A 21,010-nucleotide genomic window follows, 5' to 3' on the forward strand; every position below is an offset into this window, starting at 1 on the left:
TTTTGAGTAAAATAGAACCTATTTTTAAAACCTTGTATGAAGTTGGTTTTGTAGAATATTCTGGGAATTTGGTGTGACTGACTAGGATTGTGTTTGATTCATAGCTACCATGTTGTTGTCGTGTTGCTACCATGCTATGTTGGTGTCTTAAATCTCTCTTGTCGTGATGTGTGTTTGGTCCTATATTTTTTTTATCCTAGCCCTCGTCCCTGCAGGATGTCTTTTGGTAGGCCGTCATTGTAAATAAGAATTAGTTCTTAGCTGACTTGCCTAGTAAAATAAAGGTTAAATAAAATATTAAATAAATAGCTGCCAAGTAGTTTAAACGCTGTCAGTTCCACTTCAAAAGCAGAGTGTTTCCTGTCTGCTTTAGAACAGTGTGACCCCCCTGTGGGTGTGCGCATGCTCCTGCCTCTCCCAAGCCATTACTCCATCTTAATGAGCCATCCACATGCCCATGACACACCCGTCAACCTTAATCAAATTGTTTGCATGGAGCCCCGCGTCTGCCTCATCTCTTTCCTACACCCTGAACCCACCTCCCTGGCGCACCACCCCGCTTACTTCTCTCAAACAACAGCTGTAGAACCCGATCCTTTGTTTCTATTGATCGTTCACATCAGATCTTTTTCAGAGCGGTTCTGATTGGTCAAAATACCAATTTGTGAAAAAGATCACAATTGGACTACCTGTCTAAACACAGCCAAAAATATAGCCTTGCCATGTGTACAAAACATTAGGAATGCCTTCCTAATATTGAGCTGCGCCCCCTTTTTCATTCAGAACAGCCTAGACTCGTCGAGGCATGGACTCTACAAGGGTGTCGAAAGTGTTCCACAGGGATGCTGGCTGATGTTGACTCCAAGGCACAGTTGTGTCAAGTTGGCTGGATGTCCTTATGGTGGTAGACTATTCTTGATACACACGGGCAACTGTTGAGCTTGAAAAACCCAGCAGCGTTGCAGTTCTTGATACACTCAAACCAGTGCGCCTGGCACCTACTACCATTCCCCGTTCAAAGGCACTTAAATCTTTTGTTTTGGCCATTCACCTCCAGAATGTCACACATACACAATCCATGGCTTCGTCTTCTTTTATGATATAATGGCGGCCTGCAATCTAACGTTAAAGGTGCATGCCGCCACCTACTGTGCTGGAGTGTGTTGTCAATCACAGTTTACCACATTTCGAGATCCTAACTCAGTACTTCTGAGAAAATAAAAAAGAGCCCTAATAACTTCTAATAGATCCTTCCCCTTCCCCAAAATCCCTTCCAAACCCCCAAACCCCATCCAACCTCAATAACCCTACACTTCAATCTTTCCCTCTCTTTAACATACTCACAACAATATAATAACACATGCTCCACCGTTTCATCAAACATACACTCCAGACACAAACCACTCACATGCTTGCCAACCAGAGGTTGGCCAACGAGTTCAATGTACAATGTCCTAAGTGCAATCGAGCAAACACCACCTCTTCCTTCCTAATCTGACACTTGAATCTTGGTCCACCAACCTTTCTTTGGAGGGCATATAAAATGCCAGCCTTTGTGCTCAGAGTCCCATCGCTTCTGCTACACATGATCAAATTGGCTCCGATCTTATATTTGTCTTCACCTCTACCCAGTGGAACATTAATATCAATTCTCTCGTTTCAAAGCGCTTTTATCTAACTGGTCTACAATGTCATTCCCTCCCACACCCGAATGTGCTGGGACCCAGCAGAATCTCACTACTACACACATTCTCTCAATTCTCCATAATAACATTAATATCTCCAATAGTAGATCACTCCTATTAGATTTACCAGATGATAAACTATTCAATACAGACAAAGAATAATTCTAACAGGTTCTAATTCTAACAGGTTGTATGTCCTCCACCCACTGGAGGGCAACTATTATCGGCAACAGTTCAACTGAGTATACTGACAGTTCATCTGTTAGTCTTCTACATATCTGCAGATCAAATCCAGGAAGGTAAACGTCTGCTCCTGTGCTCCACTATCTGGGTCCGTGGATCCACCTGGAAAAAGTGGTAAAAAAGCATAAAAACTTCAACCAAATGAATTGTCAACCAGTTTCCTTATATCACTGACTTCTGACCAATCTTTCCTTTTTCTTTACCAAGATTAGATCCAATCCATGTCTTAGTTTTCTCAAAGTTTAAAAAGCCTTCTTTAACCTGTCTCCTCCCCTTCATCTTCAATAATTGAAGTGGACATAACAAGTGACATCAATAAGAGCTTTCACCTTGCTTCAACTGATGTCCTGGGAAGAGCAGGTGTTCCTAATGTTTTGTACACTTGGTGTATGCATCCTGAATGATGCAGTTCATCTTTAGCCCTTTGGGACCTCATTCAGCCTTTTTAATGTACGTGTTGTGGGAAATTATGAGTAGTTTATTTTGATAAACACATTTTAGTATGACTAATTTCAAGTTGTTGAGAGGTCACAGCACAGCTGCCAACATTTCCAGTACTGTTCACCACAGATCTTTATGGTGATACAGTTCCACCTACAGTGTCCCTAAATGACTGTGGTGTGTCGATTTACTAATTAAGTAAAAACTTCCTCAGACTAGATTAGTCAATTAATTGCCAAGATGCATAATCCACAAGCTTTCAATATTACAAATGGTTAATGTGAGTTTCCATGCACGAACAGAGTAGCCTACCATGTATGAGCACTTTATAAATGAAGTAACCATCGTTACTATTGTCATTAAAATGAAGGCCTTTTAGTAGGGTGTAGGCAGTACAATTCTGATCTTTGCCCAATTATTGGGAAAATATCTGTTTTGATTAGTCAAGACACCAATTAGGGACAAAAGATCAGAATTGGGCTGTGACACGCTGATTACGTTTAGACAGGCAGTCCAATTCTGATATTTTTTTCCATGAATTGGTCTTTTGAACAATCACATCAGATATTTTTACATTGCATCTTTTTCAGAGCTGATCTGATTGGTCAAAAGACCAATTAGTAAAAATAATGTAAGAATTGGGCTCCCTGTCTAAACACAGCCATACAAACCTTTGCCTATCAAGGATGTTACTGTACATGTATAGTTAAATGTACTGTTATTTTATATAATTAGGCTAATCTAGACAAGTTCCTCAAAGTTGAAATATTAATGGAAGACAGTCATTGCATTCATCAACCTACATGCTAATTATAATAATTGGATTATTGTTACTTTATAGACGCGAAGATGCCTTCTTTTCACTTCAGTGTTATGAATCATTGGCATACATGAGAGCCTCTCTCTGCGCATGTTTGTTCTTAGTAAATTAGTCAGTTTTTTTTTTTTACGGGCGGTTCAAAGTCTCGCAATTATATTATGTTTTAATGAAGACATCGCGTTTATCGAATATTGTATTTCACCGAATCGGATAATTTTTTTTCCAGATATGTAGATACTCTTTCTGAGCAGAGCGAAGGGAAACGGCGTTCCAGAGCCAGCTGTCATATGTGTTTATTTCCAGAGAGGTCGGTGGCTGTCAACGTGCCTTTCTTCCGTCTATCTACGGACTGTGCTGCGCCATTGAAATTCTGCACGTCAGGCACAATTTGCCGTGCTTTGGCTTGAAGTTCGCAAAATTGTGACGAATTTTGTCCGCGTTTTTAGTTTGTAATTTAGATAGCTGCCTTCACATTCTGCAGTGTCGCGTGGAACGCGCGTCGAGGACGTAGTCTAGAAAGTTTCCTTGTATTTTAATTCAGTGGGACGCGCTTCGTTTGTACTTTTATTTTTTTCTCGTACTTGTTGGTTAGGCACGGTCTTCGCAATGGGTTGTCATTCGTAAATTACATTTTATACTTTGTGGGCTCAACTTTGTTTGTTTTTTTACTCACTCAGTCGTGTGTTATAACTAGCAATTATTGACAAACGTTAATAAAAAAAGTTAGCGTTTTGAAAGGTAGTTACGTAACGTTAGCTAGCTGCCATTGTGTGGGCGAGTTTGGCGAAACTTGTGAAAGCGAGGTAACGTTGCAAGGAATCGAACAAACTTTAAAAACGTGTGTTTAAAAAATATATATATTTTATTTTCAAGTTTGCTTGTTTACTTGATAAGTTTAGTATCTCTAAATTGATTCGATAGTCAAGTGGACGTGTGTTTTTGACAGATTTTTCGAGTTCAGTCCTGTTTGTCTTTAGAGGGGCGTTTACCCTGAAGTGTCAAACTAGCTGCCCGGACTCAGTTTGCTACATGTATGTGCACAAGCTAATCTGTAGCTAGCTATGATATTATTTAACGGTCAATGATTGTTCTAACGTTATTGTACTGCATCATAGCAAGCTTTTGGTAATGTCAATGCTTATATTCTCCTTGAATTTTTATAGCGAATTCATGTTTTCTTGTGCTTAATGTCTGATTTACATCTAGCTAGCAAGCTGAATTCGGTGCATTGCTAGCAAACGTACATGGCTAATTTTGACGGCAGCTACTTTCTTTTAATGTTTGACACCCCCAGATTTGTTAGATTAAGTGATCAGGGGAATAACAGCGCACGAAATGGCTATGTCAAGGGTTTTTAACTAGCTAACGTTTGCTATATTTCCGTCTCGCTTGGAAAGTAGAAAGCCATTCAGCTAACGTTGCACGATAAATATTGGCTTTGAAGACTGTTCGGAAACCATAGATCTCATAATTCCAGCAAACTCGAACTGGAGATGAACTAGCTTGGAAAACTCCCAAGTTTTGATACAGGTAACGTTAGCTAGTCATGTAATCAAATGTGTATTTTGATTGCATCTTATTTGTTGTATTTAAAAAATAAATAAAAAAGTGATCTTAAATTATTAAACTAGTTATATCTGCCTGCCATGCATCCTGTATATAACGTTACAGCATAAGTTTAGCATGTATTTTATTGTGGAATGATTTAGTTATAAGGTAGTGTGATCCCTGTGCTATTGCTTCTGTAGTTCGACGCCCACCATATCAGTGTAAAATGAGGCGACTCAGTGCTGTTAGAGCATTATATCACTGTCGACCCCTGAGCCCATTGATGATTTCATTAGCCATACTAGCTAAGCTTAATAGACGTACTTTTGTTTTTAATTAAGGTCTGATAATCACTTTCTCCTGTTTGACTTGATGCAATTGCCGGTCGCAGCCAACAGGTTGCACCACTGCGGCGCTTCGTTTAGCTAGTACAACTGGACATTACTGTGATACACTAAACCGTTTTTGCGCCCAATCACAGACGGCCAGATAACTGTTAAAGCTAGAGCGCTCCATTTTATTTGTAGCTAAATTACACTTGTATTCTGATTTTTGTTTTGTTTTATGTAGAATGTGAGATTCTAAGATCAATCAATAATAACGGCTATGGACATAAGATATGATGTGCCGCTGGTATAAAAATAGTGATTGAACTGAACGAGGATGTTTAACTAAAGGTAACGTTTTCAGATGAAATATAAACAATAAATGAGCGAACATCAAATCCGAGAACAACATACTTGCTATTATGTATAGATACAGTGCCCTCCGTAATTATTACAGATACAGCGAAGCATTTAAAAAAATCTTTATTTGGCTCAATATACTTAAGGTTTGGAGTTGAAATCAAACAACGACTATGAGGTTAAAGTGCAGACTCATCCATATCGTGTGAACCGTTTAGAAATTACAGTACTTTTTGTACATAGTCCATTTTAGGGGACAAAAAAGTATTGTGACACATTCACTTAAATGTTTATTAAAGTAATAAGTTAAATATTTGGTGCCATATTCCTAGCTCACTATAACTACATCAAGCTTGTGACAACACATTTGTTGGATGAATTTGCTGTTTGTTTTGGTTGTTTCAGATAATTTTGTGCCCAATTAGAAATGAATGGTAAATAATGTATTGTCTTTTTGGAGTCACTTTTATTGTACATAAGAATAAATGTTTCTAAACACTTCTATATTAATGTGGATGCTACCATGATCAAAGATGCTACTGAATGAATCATGAATAATTGAGTGAGAAACAAAAATATCATACCTGAGAAAAATGCAAACCTCTATTGTAATGGTGAGAGGTTAGCATGTCTTGGGGGTATGATATTTGTGCGTCTAACTTTCTCACTCATCATTATTCATCATTCATTCAGGATTTTCCATAATCATGGTAGCATCCTACACTAATGTAGAAATGGTTAGGAACATATTCTTATTTACAATAAAAATGACAGTACATTGTTTTCCATTCATTTTTATTAGGCACAAAATAATCTGAAACACAACCAAAATAAAGATGTGGTAAGCTCAATGTAGTCATTGCATGCTATGAATGTGGGACCAAACACTTTTGACTAATTCAATACATATATGTGAATTTGTCCCAATTAATCTTGGTCACCTAAAATGGGGAGCCGATGTTCAAAAACGGTTCACTCAATATGGATGAAAATACCCTCAAATTAAAGCTAACAGTGTGCACTTTAACCTCAGTCATGGTTTGATTTCAAATCAACATTTTTGGAGTATAGAGCCATAGGAAGAGTTCGATAGGCTCTACATTCATTTAGAATGCTTCACAAGGCAACAACAACATATTCTAAGTCAGCTATCCAACCTACAAGAAAATGATAGGGGATACCTAGTCATTTGCACAACTGAATGCATTCATTCAACCAAAATGTCTTACGCATTTAACACAACCTCTCCGAATCAGAGATGTGCGTGGGCTGCCTTAATCGACATCCATGTCATCGGCGCCCGGGGAGCAGTTGTTGTTGAGGGATAACTGCGGGATAACTGCCTTGCTCAAGGGCTCAAGATTCAATCAATCAAATTTATTTTATATAGCCCTTCGTACATCAGCTGATATCTCAAAGTGCTGTACAGAAACCCAGCCTAAAACCCCAAACACCAAGCAATGCAGGTGAAGAAGCACGGTGGCTAGGAAAAACTCCCTAGAAAGGCCAAAACCTAGGAAGAAACCTAGAGAGGAACCAGGCTATGTGGGGTGGCCAGTCCTCTTCTGGCTGTGCCGGGTGGAGATTATAACAAAACATGGTCAAGATGTTCAAATGTTCATAAATGACCAGCATGGTCGAATAATAATAAGGCAGAATAGTTGAAACTGGAGCAGCAGCACAGTCAGGTGGACTGGGGACAGCAAGGAGTCATCATGTCAGGTATTCCTGGGGCATGGTCCTAGGGCTCAGGTCCTCCGAGAGAGAGAAAGAAAGAGAGAATTAGAGAGAGCATATGTGGGATGGCCAGTCCTCTTCTGGCTGTGCCGGGTGGAGATTATAACAGAACATGGCCAAGATGTTCAAATGTTCATAAATGATCAGCATGGTCGAATAATAATAAGGCAGAACAGTTGAAACTGGAGCAGCAGCACAGTCAGGTGGACTGGGGACAGCAAGGAGTCATCATGTCAGGTATTCCTGGGGCATGGTCCTAGGGCTCAGGTCCTCCGAGAGAGAGAAAGAAAGAGAGAATTAGAGAGAGCATATGTGGGATGGCCAGTCCTCTTCTGGCTGTGCCGGGTGGAGATTATAACAGAACATGGCCAAGATGTTCAAATGTTCATAAATGATCAGCATGGTCGAATAATAATAAGGCAGAACAGTTGAAACTGGAGCAGCAGCACAGCCAGGTGGACTGGGGACAGCAAGGAGTCATCATGTCAGGTAGTCCTGGGGCATGGTCCTAGGGCTCAGGTCCTCCGAGAGAGAGAACGAGAGAAGGAGAGAATTAGAGAACGCACACTTAGATTCGAATAGGACAGGAGAAGTACTCCAGATATAACAAACTGACCCTAGCCCCCCGACACAAACTATTGAGTGTTCAGAGTGACCTGCTTAAGAAAAATAGCCATTCTTTAATGACCACAGTGAATAGGCATAATATATCAGTTAGCTTGTTACAGTCACAGCAAACATTATTGAAGAAATAGCATTAAGTATGATATGTCTGATATATTTTCAATGGTTATGGGGAAAAGCATTTAGCAATGTTTGAATTTAAGCTAGTTGAAGGTCATGCTAAGTTATGTATTCTAGTAAAGGCGTCCTTCTTTAAAATACAGGCAAAGCCTGGGAATGCCAGTCTGGAAGCATGCCAAGTGCAAGTCTTCAATCTGTACAGTTGAGAATCCCTCAGGGTGACTTTCTGTTTATCACCGTTTTTGATATTAGATTTAAAAAAAATTGAACCTTTATTTAACTAGGCAAGTCAGTTAAGAACAAATTCTTATTTACAATGACGGCCAAACCCGGACAATGCTGGGCCAACTGTGTGCCGCTCTATGGGACTCCCAGTTATGGCCGGTTGTGATACCGTATTAAGGTTAACACTCTTTCAAAGTTCTACATTATAGCCTACACCTCTGTTTTCAGGATTCGAGGTCTTTTTACTAGTTTATTGGTAGCCATCTTGACAGTAAAAACCCATGTAGCTACAACATTGCAGTATTGTCCCCAACTATTAAATCGGGGAGGGGACTGTGGATCGGTCTGTCTGTCCGTTCATTAGTCAGACGCGATATCTGACAGCACTTGCCTGATTTTGAGGAAACTTTGCCATAGATCTGGGATTTAAAAAAAAAATACTCTGATTGGCCCAAGGCGGGAGCTTTAGTAATTCAATCAAATCAAAGTTTATTTGTAACATGTGTAGAATATAACAGGTATTTCACCTTACTGTGAAATGCTTACATACAGGCCCTAACCAACAGTGTGATTTTTAAGTAAAAAAAAATAGGTATTAGGTGAACAATGGATGAGTAAAGAAATAAAAACAACAGTGAAAAATAACAGAAGCGAGGCTATAAACAGGCACCGGTAAGTCAGCCTAATTGAGGTAGTATGTACATGTAGGTATGGTTAAAGTGACTATACATATATGATTAACAGAGAGTAGCAATAGCGTAAAGGTGGGGTGGCGGACAATGCAAATAGTCTGTGTAGCCATTTGTTTACTTGTTCAGGAGTCTTATAGCTTGGGGGTAAAAGCTGTTGAGAAGCCTTTTGGTCCTAGACATGGTGCTCCAGTACCGCTTGCCATGCGGTAGTAGAGAGAACAGTCTATAACTAGGGTGGCTGGGGTCTTTGACACTTTTTAGGGTCTTCCTCTGACACTGCCTGGTGTAGAGGTCCTGGATGGCATTCAGCTTTGCCCCAGTGATGTACTGGGCCGTACGCACTACCCTCTGTAGTGCCTTGCGGACAGAGGCCGAGCAGGTGCCGTACCAGGCAGTGATGCAACCAGCCAGGATGCTCTTGATGTTACAGCTGTAGAACCTTTTGAGGATCTGAGGACCTTTGCCAAATCTTTGAAGTTTCCTGAGGGAGAATAGGCTTTGTCATGCCCTCTTCACAAACTGTCTTGGTGTGTTTGGACCATTCTAGTTTGTTGGTAATGTGGACACCAAGGAACCTGAAGCTCCCAACCTGCACCATTACAGCCCCGTTGATGAGAATGGGGGCATGCTCAGTCCTCCTTTTCCTGTAGTCCACAATCATCTCCTTTGTCTTGATTATGTTGAGGGATAGGTTGTTATTCTGGCACCACCCGTCCAGGTCTCTGACCACCTCCCTATAGGCTGTCTCGTCATTGTTGGTGTTCAGGCCTACCACTGTTGTCGTCTGCAAATTGAATGATTGGGTTGGAGCTGTGCCTGGCCATGCAGTCGTTGGGGAACAGGGAGAACTGGAGGGGACTGAGCACGCACCCCTGTGGGGCTCCAGTAATTAACTGAAATTTGTGAGTCACACCAGAGAGGAAGAGGCAAAGCGAGAGGGGTAACTGGGCCCAAATCTGTCTTCTCCTGCAGGAGGTGTTTATATCACTTAAAATCTGAGTTGTGTACTTTATTTTTGAGTTGTGCCTGTTGTTCACATGCTTATCTGCCCTCTCATTGGATAGAATAGTTACACCTGATCTTGCCTCCTACCTTCCATCTTTGAAGACATTTCTTGTTATTGTTAGAGCTGCCACTTGAGTATCTTGTCAAGATAATGGATAATCTTGGTCACACACAATAACTGAAATTTGTTAGTCATGTGATATCTCAATTGGCACAAAGGTAGAAACTGCATCATTCGTGCGGGATGACATGTTTACTGTTGCTGTCGTATTAAGTCAGTCACGAAGCCAAGAGAGGTGTGATCATATTGTGGTTTAGAGATTGAAATTATTGCATTGTATAGGAACATTTGTAAATAACACCGTACCCATTTCTATTCAGACATGTTTTTTTAAATATTTTTTTTACCTATAACGTTGGTGTGCATTTGAATTATAATTCTGTTGGTTTTATGAATTTAATTACAAGCATTTTCTAAACCAGTGCTTGCATTCCTCTGTGTGTCAAACAGGATCAAGATATGGATCCAGGTGGACTGAAACACAGCAAGGACAAGGGCTTGGCTTTCGGTAAACTCTCAGAGAGCAGTGTAGAAGGAAGCTTCTCGGGTGACACAGGTGGTTCCAAGTCCACCACATCAACCTCCCTGATGCATCTGCCAGGCTCCAGACCCCAGCCACCAGCCAGAGACTCCGCCAACGGACTGAATGTCACTACGACTCAGATGGAGCTCTCCACAGGGGGACTCACTATAGAGGAGGCTGAAGTGAAGGTAATGGAGAAGGCCCTTAGAATGCAGCAGCCACAGAAACCGCAGCAGAACCAACAGTTGTTTGAGAACTTTGCTCTGTTGGAGGCGAGTATTGCAGATTTGAATCGATCCAACACCCCAGGGAGCTCTGTACTTGGACGCCCTCATGACCTTTTCTCTCTGAAAACGGAGAACTTCTCACCCATGGATAAAGACAGGCTTGACATGGGGTCAGTCAGCTTTGGACAGTCACAGAAGGACTTGGATGTCAACGAGAGGCTCCTTGGCGACAATACAATGGACATTCTGCAGGATTTGGACTTGCCTGGCTCTCTGTCTGACCTGAATGAGTTTTATGTGTCTGACGAGGCTGCTTTCCTTTCCTCCCTGTCAGTGGAGGATGTCCTGCTCGAGGACGGCAACATGGAAACCAAGCCCATAGACTGTAGCAATGGGGGAAACTGTACAAATGTGGACAGCGCGGACCAGCAGAAGCAGCTTCTGGAGCCAGGTGTCTCCATGCCTGTCATCAAGACGGAGGAGGATGCTGACACCTCCTTCATCCAACTTTGCACCCCAGGGGTCATCAAGCAAGAGAATGATCGTCGGAGCTATTGTCAGATATCCAGCCTGGACTTGCCTAGTACCCACAACTCGGCGGGCTCCATCAGCGGGCCGAGTTACCCCTATGGAGCAAACACCTCGACGGCAGTGAGTCTTCAGCAGGATCAGAAGCCTGTTTTTGGCCTGTATCCCCCACTGCCCTCGGTCAGTGACAGCTGGAACAGAGGCAACGGATACGCGACTGGATCAGGGATGTCGAGCTCATCTTTTCCTGTCGGCTTCAGCAGGTAGGTTACTCATGACCCATGGATTTAATCTAGGCGATTGTGCACTTTTGAATGGTTCATGATTTATGAATAAGTATGGATTTTAAGAATATAAATAGATTTTTATTTCAACATTCGACATCCCTGAATCTGAAATGTTCTTTTATAGATGCCTTTGTAAGCCATGATAATTGTCTTAACCTGTTTGGTGCATTACATTAATCACGTGTTAGTTTTATACAGATTTTTTTTCGGTTCAGTTTCACACAATTCCAAGCTTTGTTGCTTAGTCTATTATAAAAAGGAAAGCACTGAATGCCTCTGAAGGAGACGTGCTACTTTTTTTTTTTTCTCAATCTGAATTGATCTGGCACACATCAAGCTCTGAACTTGTTGCATGCCGTTGCTTTCTTGCAAATGCACTCATTTATTAATGAATCGAGTAGGCAGGGTGCGTTGTCAGTTGGGAGGCCACATGTACAGAACTGTTTTGCTCTGTTGCTTTGCTGTCTCAGACCTTTTTTTCAGCACAAACACATCAGCCCCTCCGAGTTCTCCTTGCTCCACCCAGAATTTGAGTCCTTGGTCTTTGCTACTCTTAAAGGCTCTGCATGGTCAATCCGTCCACTGCAGTGGCCCTACAGCATTTACGGTGATACGTCCTCTACAGAAGTCGCGCATAAAGCTGTTGCGCAAAGCTGTTGTCAAGGAATTGAGTTTGTGTTTATTCCCCCACCTACCATCGACCAACCATGTCAATGCGGAGCTATATGGAGCCCTCCGCATTTGTTATAAAATCTGAGAGGTGCATGTTGACAGCTTGATTTGGCTTCTGCATGCCTCTGGAGGCTACGCAATTGCGTCACACCCTCCATACGAAGCCTCCGGCCACATTTAACGGATCAAGCATAAATTGTCTTTCACTGTGTATCAGGAGCATTGATACTGGGGGAGGACGGATGCGACAGTACATAACTGCACATTTATTGACTGTATGTACAACAGCAGAGGCTAGAATTTAAAGGGTAATATGTCATTGGTCATTAAGCACTTGAGCAAACAAGTATATTTTGCTTCTGTGCTGTGTTTGCTCAAGCTGCTGCTCTTTCAGAGATTTAAAATGGACACAATTAGTTTTGACTTGCTGTTTTTTTCCCCCATGTATCGCGCTCTCATCATATGTCACAATGTGAGGGCTCATGGTACTTTTGTCAGAATATCTTTAAAACAGCTTTTCTTAAAATATGGGTCTGCGGCCATTAATGGTGGGTCGTGATGTCAGCATAAATGTATGAATATTTAATTCATTACTACTATCCACAAGCTCTTAATACGCACAAATCTTCATGAAATGCAAATACAGCGATGAGTTTCTCTCTTGGTTTCATACAAACTTTTGAGAAATAATGAGGAGTGCCCACAATGTGTTTGGTGTGGGGGAAGTGCTCAAAACAAACAAATTAAAATGACATGTCCTTACCAAATATCCACAGCAGGGCAGTAAACCCAGGGAGTTATTTCAGAACAGGGCATAATTTAATTTTCATTTTGAAATGTTTTATTTAAATGAAACCTTTTATTTAACTAGGCAAGTCTGTTAAGAACAAGCTCTTATTTACAATGACTGCCTACCGGGGAACAGTGGGTAGCTCAGGGATTCGATCCAGCAACATTTCGGTTACTGGCCCAGCGCTCTAGCAAGGCATTGCTGTCATTTTATAATGGGTGATAAGCAGAAGTAAGGGAGTACGATCTCTCATAGTAGTAGCTGTGTGTTTCTCTTTCAAACAATCCCCTTGTACACAGCTAATAGCTAGCTAGTAATGCTAGCCAAAGCAAGCTTGCTAGCTACTGATAACAGTACATATGAAGTAACAGTACTTTTGAAGATTAAAAATGATCCGGCCTCTTGTACATCTTACTGTAGAAATAATTGTTGAAAACAAGTTTGTTGCTGGTAAAATACAAGTAATACTTTTTATTCTAAACTGGAATAACTGTTTGAAGCAAGATGCTTTTTGAGGCATACACACTTACACAGTTCTAGGTGTCTTTTCTACAGCAGGAAGCGGTCTGCCTGACTGACTGTTCTAATCCAGTTTGGCACCACATACCTGTGAGTCAGTGTTCTCAACTGGCGTACTTAAAAAAAACAAGTACAGAAACCATCTCAATGCTGAGCATGACCTCAGTGTTGCACTGTCATACTGAGCCCAGAATAGACATGCTTGTTGAAAACTTCAACCAGCCACACACCTCTCAATAGGGCTGTGTGTTTTCTGGTCTACATCTGTGATGTGATCAATCAGTTTGTTCTACTTCAGAGTGAAAATAATTTATTCTATTTTAACAGCAACAGTTTCAACCTAGACAGATATTTAAGTGTTTTTTTTCCCCCATTTAAAAAAAAAAAACCTCTCTTTATATGAATATTTCATTTTGTATTTGTTTTAGGCATTTGGGCATTGAAATGTACCGATCGTATGGTTGCATGTTTAACTAAGCATGTATCCCAGGAACACACAGAATTTGTCATTTGAGTCCCAGGCTGAAAAAGTTTAAGAACCCCCTGCTCTAAGATTTAAACCACTTTTTATATATTTTTTAAATATTGGGTTTTGTCCTAAGCTAACAGAGTATTTGGTTCTCAGTGAAATGTTTGGAGATGGGCATGTTCTCTGAGTTCATAGGGAGTACAGTGCTGCAACAGGCTTTCCCATCGAAAGGAATTTCTACATATATTGCGAAATTATCAACAGTTTGTTAATAAGCAAGACACAGTTGACTAATTTTTCCTATTGCCTCAGACATTTGACATATCTCCAATGTGATTTTCGAAATGGCCTATAATTGGATTTTAAAGGAAAAATGTGGGGATTAGTGCATCCTTTTTTTGGACTGAAATGAATGTTTAGGTATAATATTGCATTCTTCCAGATGAAATGTTTCTGAGTGGGTGTGTTTAATATTACTTTTATTTAAAAAAACATTTTTGTTTTTATTTTTTTTAAACAGTTTGAGCAAGTATGAAAGATGGATTGACAATTTTATGTCTGCTTTCCTTTCTACTGTTATTTTACTGGTGCTCTTGAAATGTGTTTTATTTATTACCTAACACTTATTTTTAATTGCATTGTTGGTTAAGAGCTTGCAAGTAAGCATTTCACTGTAAGGTACCTGTTGTATTCGGTGCATGTGATAAATAAAATTAAATTTTCATTTTCTCCATTAACTTTCGATGACATTTTCAATACCATCTATTCACAGTGGCATTAACAAAACAACATAGGTCTGTAGACTTTCAGTAGTCAAATATAGATTCTTGTAATGAAAATACAAGAAGGAGGGTTTCTTTCCGTGATGCCGGACAACGTGACCAGATTTAAATTTACTGTCCTTTTGAGGACAAATTTACCGGACCCATGTGTTGCGTGCTTAGCCCGTTTAGTGCGTCCACCCACAGTGCTCAGAATGACAAATCACAATTTTGAGTCAAACCATGCAACTCCTGTAATGAAGCAGCCAATAAAATGTAATTTTCTAACATTTTCCAAAATGCAGTTTGAGGGAAAACACCATTCTTGAACAGTGCACCTGATGTGAGCGGTTCCAAATGTAACAGAGATGAACATCTGTTAGAAAGAGGGTGAATCTGAAGATGCAACTATTGTGCCTTTTAGCTTATGGACATCAAAATAAAGTTGATATGAAAACCAATAGAACAGGAGAGAAATGGCGTACCAGGAAGTATTTTATAAAATAATTGCCTCCATTTCTATGGTTGGATTTTGCCAAGGCTACTTTGAAGCAGGGTAAGATATGCCTCAATATGAAGTAAAAGATTCAGGTTTCAAAGAATTTGATTTTTTTTTTCTCAAAATGCATACTGCCTTCAGCACGCATTGTGAAGTGCTGATAGCCTGCCTAACGTTGCCTGCACTTGACTGTCAACGGGGAGGTGCGCTTCAATTACCAGTTGAAAAATAAAAATAGTAGCTCTTTTTAATTGTGGACATCAACTGTTTTTAACGTGATTTGCATTTACAATTGATACAAGTATGATAGTTGTGTTGGATAAATAGAAATGCTTGATGACTAACAAAAATACACACAGCAATTGTGGTTGGACGGTGTCCAGATTTTCATATCCTCATAGAATAAGGCTGTAACATAACAAAATGTGGAAAAAGTCAAGGAATCTGAGTACTTTCCAAATGCACTGAGCTTGTCTGATGCTTTAAGCACACTGTTCTGATTAAATAATTAAGACACACATGGATCAAGGAAAAAGTCAAATGGTCACACTGTTAATAAAAATGACTGAGTGCCTGTTTGACTATTGCACGTTGTCTTGCTTTCCTCCTCACTGCAGCGAAAAGGCAGCACAGCAAGTTTTTATTGCGCTGCCCGTGCTGAAGCTTGTGACAATTTCAGCCATTTAGTTTCTTGTTTCTGGCTTAATTTCCTTTACCGAAATCCATAATTTGTTAATGAATAACGTTCCTTATTCCCTCAACTCTTGCTGTCTTTACGTGAAACATGTAAGCATCACATGCATGTGACCAATAGGGCCTGACACAGCCTATCTTAATCACATCAAGAAATTGGTTATACCAAACTCAACACAGTAATGTGAGAAAGAAACTGGAAACGGGTGAATGTTTACTAGTTGCTCGGGGAAGGGGAAGTCAGATCTGTGGAAGACATTTGACTTAGTTATGGAAACTACGGGAGATCAAGAAAAATGAGGGTATACACTAAAGGGAACACTTTAACAACACAATGTAACTTCAACTCAATCACACTTCTGTGAAATCAAACTGTCCACTTAGGAAGCAACACTGATTGACAATAAATTTCACATGCTGTTGTGCAAATGGAATAGACAACAGGTGGAAATTATAGGCAATTAGCAAGACACCCCCAATAAAGGAGTGGTTCTGCAGGTGGGGACCACAGATCACTTCTCTGTTCCTATGCTTCCTGGCTGATGGTTTGGTCACTTTTGAATGCTGGCGGTGCTTTCACTCTAGTGGTAGCATGAGACGGAGTCTACAACCCACGCAAGTGGCTCAGGTAGTGAAGCTCATCCAGGATGGAACATCAATGCGAGCTGTGGCAAGAAGGTTTGCTGTGTCTGTCAGCGTAGTGTCCAGAGCATGGAGGCCCTACCAGGAGACGTGGAGGAGGCCGTAGGAGGGCAACAACCCAGCAGCAGGACCGCTACCTCCGCCTTTGTGCAAGGAGGAGCAGGAGGCGCACTGCCAGAGCCCTGCAAAATGACCTCCAGCAGGCCACAAATGTGCATGTGTCTGCTCAAACGGTCAGAAACTCCATGAGGATGGTATGAGGGCCCGACGTCCACAGGTGGGGGTTGTGCTTTACAGCCCAACACCGTGCAGGACGTTTGGCATTTGCCAGAGAACACCAAGATTGGCAAATTCGTCACTGGCGCACTGTGCTCTTCACAGATGAAAGCAGGTTCACACTGAGCACGTGACAGAGTCTGGAGACGCCGTGGAGAATGTTCTGCTGCCTGCAACATCCTCCGGCATGACCGGTTTGGCGGTGGGTTAGTCATGGTGTGGGGTGGCATTTCTTTGGGGGGCCGCACAGCCCTCTATGTGCTCGCCAGAGGTAGCCTGACTGCCATTAGGTACCGAGATGAGATCCTCAGACCCCTTGTGAGACCATATGCTGGTGTGGTTGGCCCTGGGTTCCTCCTGGGTTCTCCTAATGCAAGACAATGCTAGACCTCATGTGGCTGGAATGTGTCAGCAGTTCCTGCAAGAGGAAGGCATTGATGCTATGGACTGGCCCGCCCGTTCCCCAGACCTGAATCCAATTGAGCACATCTCCCTCAGGAGACCATCCGCCACCTCATCAGGAGCATGCCCAGGCGTTGTAGGGAGGTCATACAGGCACGTGGAGGCCACACACACTACTGAGCCTCATTTTGACTTGTTTTAAGGACATTACATCAACGTTGGATCAGCCTGTAGTGTAGTTTTCCACTTAAATTTTGAGTGTGACTCCAAATCCAGACCTCCATGGGATGATAAATTTGATTTCCATTGATAATTTTTGTGTGATTTTGTTGTAAAGAAAAAAGTATTTAATAAGAATATTTCATTCATTCAGATCTAGGATGTGTTATTTTAGTGTTCCCTTTTATTTTTTTTGAGCAGTGTATATAGTAACCTGTGTATACATGTATGTATGACTATTTGGAACAGTGTAAACAGCACTAAATAAGTGCACCGGAGAGTCTGGTCTAATGAGAAAAACAAGGTATATAACACCTTTATTACAGCAGACTGAGCAGTTGCATGCATTTGTGAATTGTGTTATATGTATTGTTTAGGCTAATTATTCAAAGCTCCCTTTTGTTAAACTAAAATGATTGATTGCATTTCAAAGCAGGAATGTCTCCTATGCTGTGAGATGGCATGAACAAATTAATCATTGATACAGTATATTGAAATATAGGCCTAAGTTATAGTATTAAAAATAAACAGGACGTGGTCTTAGGCCTACAGCTGGTGGTGGTGGTTATACAAGGATACTATACAAAGCTTACTAATGACAAAATTAATTTATTATGATTGTAACAATACGAAGGAGATTAAGAAAAGAGGTTATGGGAGCGAGAGCTGCGTACCAATGTGACAAACCGGTGCTGTTAGATTATATTTATTTTTCCGCTTGTTTGGAGTAGTGTAAACATTGCTTAATAAATTATAAGTAACACCAGTCTGTTCTAACACTTAAAAAACACTTAAAAAACAAAAAACAATTGCAGCCTTGGTTTGGTGCTCACGGAATCAGCAGGCTATTAAACACATTTAAACAGGCAACAGAAGTAAGATCTTTCTTCTTTCTGCAGATATGGATTATTTATAAAGACAGTTAACATTTTATTGTCGTCCAACATCAAATTTGTCGTTATGAAAAAGTATTAAACACAAAAACGACAGGCTGGATGACATCAGCAGTCTGGTGGTCCAAGATAGTATAACGGGTTTATTGGCGTTTAAAATATACTACATTTTTTAAAACAGATTGACATACACTAATCTAGCAAACCAGGCAACTTAAAGCAACTTTCTGAACAATATTTTGGTTTGTTTCTAGCTAGTTAGCTAGCTAACATGAAGTTAGCTGGCCAGCCAGTTCACATAATGTCCATGTCCTATAGCTGACAACGTCTTAACTTTTTAGTGGATTTGTATTCATTATTACAGGAAAATAAACTGAAAACAAGGTCATTATTTACACGTTAATGGCTAGCTAATTACAGAAAATAGCTTTCGGTTGTGAGTGTGATGAAATAAAAGCAGGGTGTTCTACCAGATAATTTTAGAACATGGGCACTGTCGTTGGCCAAGCATTATATCCTAATTTGACTTTGGTGCAGGTCATGTTGTTCACATTACCGTTTCGTAAACACACACTACATCAAATGTGACATAATCTTTGATTCCATGCGCATGATACAGAAGGTGTAAACAGTACAGTGAAAGGGTTACTTGCATACCTAGCTTGCTAAACAATGAACCATAATCCCAGCTCATAACGAACTACCCTGTATGAATCTACAGGTAGCTAATGCTAACCACCAATTAGGTTCAATGTTAGCTAGCCAACATTAGGCTATAACTAGCCATGCAATGGCTCTGAGATACAAATAATATTACTACACAGATCATACATGTAACGTTAGCGCGCCAGCCAGCTAACGTTAGCTAGCATAGCTAACAGTATGCTTTAATTTGCAATAATTACTTTCTGACCAAATTAGAAACGTATCTGAAAAATGTAGCGAGCTAGACTCTTACCCGTATACATGGATGAATGTTTCTCCTCTGTCACAAATGCCATGGTTGCCCTTAGTTTGAAGATGAAATCTGTAGAGAGGTGTTTTATACACCAGCTTTCTGTGTTCTTTTTTGACTCCCTCCGCATTTGCAATCAAACATCTGAATTTTTGCCATCTCCTTAGCGATCACACTCTGCTTTCACAGGGCATTCCAATGATTTCAAAACTCGGTACTCCAGAAGGTGGAGAGCCTTAGCAATGCTTTTTTTTTTGCAGTTTTTCATGATATCTTTAAAAAATAGCTGCGTCAGAAAGGATTACCTACACATACTGAGCAGCTCATGCTATGGACAGAAGCATGCTACATGGCAGACCAATCTGAACATCTCTTGGAATGTCCAGCACATCATTATCTCAGCCAATCATGACTAACGGGAAGGTTCCTGTCTTTCCGTGGCTTAACCAACAAATAAAATCACCCAAGGGCCACATTTTGACCGGTTGTGTACATGGAACACTGGTCACTTTTAACTTCTCTAGGGTAGGGGGCAGCATTTGGAATTTTGGATGAAAAGCGTGCCCAAATTAAACTGCCTTCTACTCAGGCCCAGAAGATATGCATATCCTATAATTGGTAGATTTGGAATGAAAACACTAAAGTTTCCAAAACTGTTAAAATAGTGTCTGTATTACAGAACTGATTTGGCAGGCGAAAACCTGAGAGAAATCCATTCAGGAAGTAGGTAGTTTGTAGTTTTCTATTCAAACCGTATCCATTGACTTTGGACTCAAATTGCAGTTCCTGTGCCTTCCACTAGATGTCCACAGTCTTTAGAAATTGTTTCAGGCTTGTATTCTGAAAAATGAGGGAGTAAGAGCAGTCTGAATGAGTGGACCCTGCTGTGTCACAGAGCTTTTTCATGCGCACGACCGAGAGAGTGCCTTTCTTGTTTACCGTTTATATTGATGACGTTGTTGTCCCGGTTGAAATATTATCAATTGTTTAGGCTAAAAACAACCTGAGGATTGAATATAAACATCGTTTGACATGTTTCTTTGAACTTTACGGATACAATTTGGATTTTTTGTCTGCCTGTTGTGACTGCGTTTGAGCCCGTGGATTACTGAAAACGCGAGAACAAAACTGAGGTTTTCGGATATAAAGAGACTTTATCAAACAAAAGGAACATTTATTGAATAAATGAATGTCTTCTGAGGGCAACAATATGAAGATCATCAAAGGTAAGTGATTAATTTTATCTCTATTTCTGAATTGTGTAACTCTTCTACTTGGCTGGTTACTGTTTGTAATGATTTGTCTGCTGGGCTATGTTATCAAATAATTGTAAGGTGTCCCACACCCTAGAGAGGTTAATAATGGTCACTTTTAACAATGGAACACTGGTCACTTATTAATGGTCACTTATTTGTGTGTATATACTGTATTATATTCTACTGTTTTGGACATTGCCACTCTGACATTGCTCGTCCTAATATTTTATACATATATATATATATATATATATATAATTACTTTTAGATTTTTGTGAATTGTTAGATATTACTGCACTGTTGGAGCTAGGAACACAAGCATTTCGCTACACCCGCAATAATATCTGCTAAATATGTGTATGTGACCAATAAAATCTGGTTTGCACTCATGATGACTGTGGTCACACAAGCCTTAAGAAATGGTTTTTGGAATACAAATAGACTGCTTTGTTTGGCCTGAACTGGCAAATGTTCCTGACCAACCGGTTCATTAGGTTCATCATTATTAATCA

General features: G+C 40.5%; 1 protein-coding gene across 9 annotated transcripts in view; it reads left to right on the top strand.

Annotated features, from left to right (window-relative positions):
- Positions 1-3,208: 3,208 nt before the first annotated feature.
- LOC100136786 (nuclear receptor subfamily 3, group C, member 1 (glucocorticoid receptor)) overlaps positions 3,209-21,010 on the top strand; it is a 115,481-nt gene continuing 97,679 nt past the window's right edge. For 2 of the 9 annotated variants that reach the window (XM_021617180.3, XM_090185844.1), the window contains exons 1-2: positions 3,253-3,496; positions 10,338-11,428. In XM_021617180.3, the coding sequence (XP_021472855.2) occupies positions 10,347-11,428 (1,082 nt within the window). In that variant the 5' untranslated portion in view covers positions 3,253-3,496; positions 10,338-10,346. 9 annotated transcript variants of the gene reach the window in all.

The sequence above is a fragment of the Oncorhynchus mykiss genome, chromosome 10 (genome assembly GCF_057628025.1).
Source record: "Oncorhynchus mykiss isolate SJ-2025 chromosome 10, ASM5762802v1, whole genome shotgun sequence".
Lineage (NCBI taxonomy): Eukaryota > Metazoa > Chordata > Actinopteri > Salmoniformes > Salmonidae > Oncorhynchus > Oncorhynchus mykiss.